This window comes from Lissotriton vulgaris, chromosome 7, assembly GCF_964263255.1.
Source record: "Lissotriton vulgaris chromosome 7, aLisVul1.2, whole genome shotgun sequence".
NCBI classification, from domain to species: Eukaryota; Metazoa; Chordata; class Amphibia; order Caudata; family Salamandridae; genus Lissotriton; species Lissotriton vulgaris.
The window spans coordinates 25319554-25323375 of record NC_141695.1 but is presented as its reverse complement, the minus strand read 5'-3'; the positions used below and the strand labels follow the sequence as shown (position 1 = coordinate 25323375).

Sequence of the window (3822 nt, the reverse complement as noted above, 5' to 3'; positions counted from 1 at the left end):
CGGTGATCCATGAGCGTGGACAACTAAATAGCATTTTACTTCTTCTTAGTAGTTTTGCCTTAAATATTTAAACATTCTAATCTCTGTTTCACCTTATTAGATTTTTTAGATTTTGGTGTCATTTTGTCTATTAAAATGGATTGGGTGTGGGGTTTTTATTGTGTTGTGTTTTGACTTTTTAGCTCTTTTGCTACTGCTAAACACTGTACACATTTTCCCAAATTACGCTTGTCTACTCTGTAAAATAGCTACCAAGGTGAAGTATCGGAGGGTAATAAATAAAGCTCTGAAGATGTAAGTAGTGTTTAAGGCTTATTTATTTATTTACCAAAAGGCCCACAAGCAGCCGGCAAGGAGCGCAGCTGTCAGGCGATCAGCTGACTGGGAAAGAGTCATTGGCATTCCACGACGTCACCTTTATACATACAGAAGGTTCCATTGCACGTCACAATGCAACCAGCAAGTGTTAACATTGTGTGGTGCTGACAATTGTGATTGAATAACTTTATGGAACACATAGTGGTACAATACTAGGTGTTTGAATTATGTAAAGCTTTTTTGTGAGAAATATGTGATCCTATCCTTGGAAAGCACAGCCAGGCACAGGTGTCCAGGCATACTGCCAGGAACGTCATATGATAGCTCCTGTTGTGGTTGTAATTCCATTTACTTATGCCAGGAATCTGAATTCCTGGAATGGTAAATGACGCATATTTAAGTATAAGTTCCTTAATCTCCAGGAATACATTTCTTGACAATCCATATGGTTGTGGTCTGTATTAGCTATATACACATGCATACACACACATGTACACAGACACGTGCATAAGCACACAGATGTAATATTTAAATCATTTATAACACCACAGTAGAAAGCACATCACCAATGAACTGAATGAAATCAATGAAACATTTTTGTCCAGTTTGCTAGCAGCCGACATGTAGTTAGAGCGGTACATTGATAGAGAGAGAATATTTTTTGAAAGTGGTACTTCTGTCTTTTAATCATAAATAATGTATTACGAGACTATGATTGCTAGTGAGCATATTTGCAACCATCCTTACTATTGAGAATCTAATTTCTCATCAGAAGTTGCTTCTTAAATGGCATGACTGGTAACATTGCATATCACATCACCATTGACATCAGCTGCCTACACTGAAGCAGCAAACAATTGTTGTTTTTTTGCATGTTTTTGCTGACAGTGGGAAAAAAATTCTGTTTCAATTCCTTGGTAGGAAATGTTTAAAAAAGCATAATACCAGATTGCTACCAATTTTCAAAGCAAATATCTTCTATCAATGCAGCTTGAACTTTCCTTCATCAGATTTGTCATTCACAATGTTAGATATCCTTACTAAAACCTAGTCTTGATGACTGGAAAAAGAAATGTAAGTGCAGCTGTGCAAAAAGGTCTTATGGGGCTCTGGTTAATGATATTCTGGACTGTCAGGTTTTATGAGAGGTAACCTCATTATTATCTGATTATATGGAACAGATGTGGCTGGAAACCCACTCCTGAAAGTTAGCTGAACAAATCAAGACTGCTTAATAAAACTGGGATCTTGATATTGTTTTCCGATAAACCAGAAGTAGCCATAAAGAAAGTGTAGAAGGAATTTTTAAAGGATACTATCAAACTTATTGGATTAAGTTCAGTGACAGGACTAGAAGATGCCCATATTTTGCAGGCTTGAAGCAACTCAAGACAGTTGAAACTGTATGTTGGCTATTCTAAAACTCTTTCCTAAACATGAGTGTTCTTGTGTAACAAATAGACCATGATCATATCTCTCATGTGTTTACACCCCTCTGGTACAACGTTGGGGCCCTGGATAAATTCCACCAATCCTTACTGTGGTAAAACACTATCAACAACTTAACTTGTACACATTTGTGAAATGGTTATATCTCATAGATCAGGCTATTCTCAACCATACAGTCTGCAAAATGTGTGTCTGTAATCTACAAGTTTTAGTTTCGCTTTAAACTTATATGTAAGTTCGATTGTCACAAGTGTGAATTCCAAAGCATTACCTAGGTGAAAAACCATGTGTCAAAACAATGATGACAAAACGGTTGAAATATTGATGTCTTTCAGGTCCAAACCACTTTATTCATAGTATTTGTGGTCTACTGGCTTATTTGGCTGTATTGACATAACTGCTTTTCATGAATGTCGAATTCACTCTGGGGAGAGTATCATTGTAAAATTGATGAAACCCCATAAATTAGCCTACTTGTGAAACCAAGGTATGAAACACTAAAGTGACGTCTGGATTATGCAAGATTGCTTGAAGAGAAATAGATTAATTGACTGCAAGATTGCTTGAAGAGAAATAGATTAATTGACTTGCCCTATTTACAAATCACCCTTTAGCAGTATCACATTTCTACATTTCTACTAAATAGCATAGCTATAAATAGGTCAATATACTACTTATGATTTGGATATTAAGTCTGCTGCTTCCATGGCACATTTTCTTTAATCGCCCTTCTCTAATTGAGGACTGTGGTGTATCTTTTTACTTGTGAATTTTCATTGTTCCTAAAAATGTTTAAATTGTAATGCAATCTGTTGTTTAATTATATTGTAATGGAGCCTTTCTTTTCCACAATTTCCATTTTTTGCTAATAATAATACTGTTATGGACTGGCACACCTTTGTACCATAAAATGTTTTAGTGCCCTTTTAACATCTTTGTTCCTTAGTGTGTAGATTAATGGATTAGACAATGGAATAAAAGTTGTGTATAGAACAGAAAACAGTGTGTTTTGATATTGTTGATGGGACATGGTAGGTACCATGTAAGTGCACATGACAGTTACATAAAATATAATGACAACAATAAGGTGGGAAGCACAGGTGGAAAAGGTCTTCCATCTTCCAGAGGGAGAGCGAATCGCTATTATCGTGGAGATTATGTACATGTACGATGTGAGAGTTAAAAGAAAGGGGACAAATCCAATAAACACTCCCTCTACATAGATGAGCACTTCCATTACCAGTGTGTCATCACATGAAAGTTTAATAAGAGCCCTCAGATCACAAAAGAAATGATTTATTGTGTTAGAATTACAGAATGAGAGCCTGCACACTAAGACTAGAAATGGAAGAGTATCAAGGAAACCAAGTGCCCACGAAATGGCTCCCAACAGGACGCAGGCCTTTAAGTCCATGGTCACCATGTATCTCAGTGGATTGCAGATTGCAACATAGCGGTCATAAGCCATGGCTGCAAGTAGATAAAATTCAGCACTTGTGAATGATGAAACAAAATATAACTGGGTCATACACCCACTGAATGATATCCTGGTGTGCTCTGCTAGGAAGATTGTTAACAACTTTGGAGATGTAACTGAGGTGAAAGAAATGTCAATCAGTGACAAGTTCATCAGGAAAAAATACATTGGTGAGTGTAGGTGAGAATCTAAATATATTACTAATAGAATGGCCAGATTTGTAAGCAGAGTACTTATATAAACAAGTAAAAACATTACAAAAAATAACTTTTGAAGCTGTGAAGAATTTGAGAATCCAATTAAGACAAATTCAGCCACCGCTGTTTGGTTTTCCTGTCTCTGAATTGCTACAGCTACCATATTCTGTAAACAGAAATAGATAAATAGAAAATGTTAAATACTTTTAGTAAATGCAGGAATACAATATATATATTTAGGTAGGCTGAACTGCAGAATTTAATAAACACTCACTGCAATATTTGAGTTGAGATCAACCAGACACACAATTTTTATGTCTATGCAAATCTATTCTACAATGTATGTTGAGACCCCTAACGGGCATGAAATGAACTAATATG

The 3822-nt window shown here is 36.0% G+C and overlaps 1 protein-coding gene across 1 annotated transcript; it reads right to left on the bottom strand.

The window, feature by feature from the left end:
* Positions 1 to 2647: 2647 nt before the first annotated feature.
* LOC147700560 (olfactory receptor 1F1-like) lies at positions 2648 to 3604 on the bottom strand. The gene has a single exon (XM_086929125.1). It carries the CDS (start codon positions 3602 to 3604, stop codon positions 2648 to 2650), a length of 957 nt encoding a protein of 318 aa, XP_086785251.1.
* Positions 3605 to 3822: the final 218 nt, after the last annotated feature.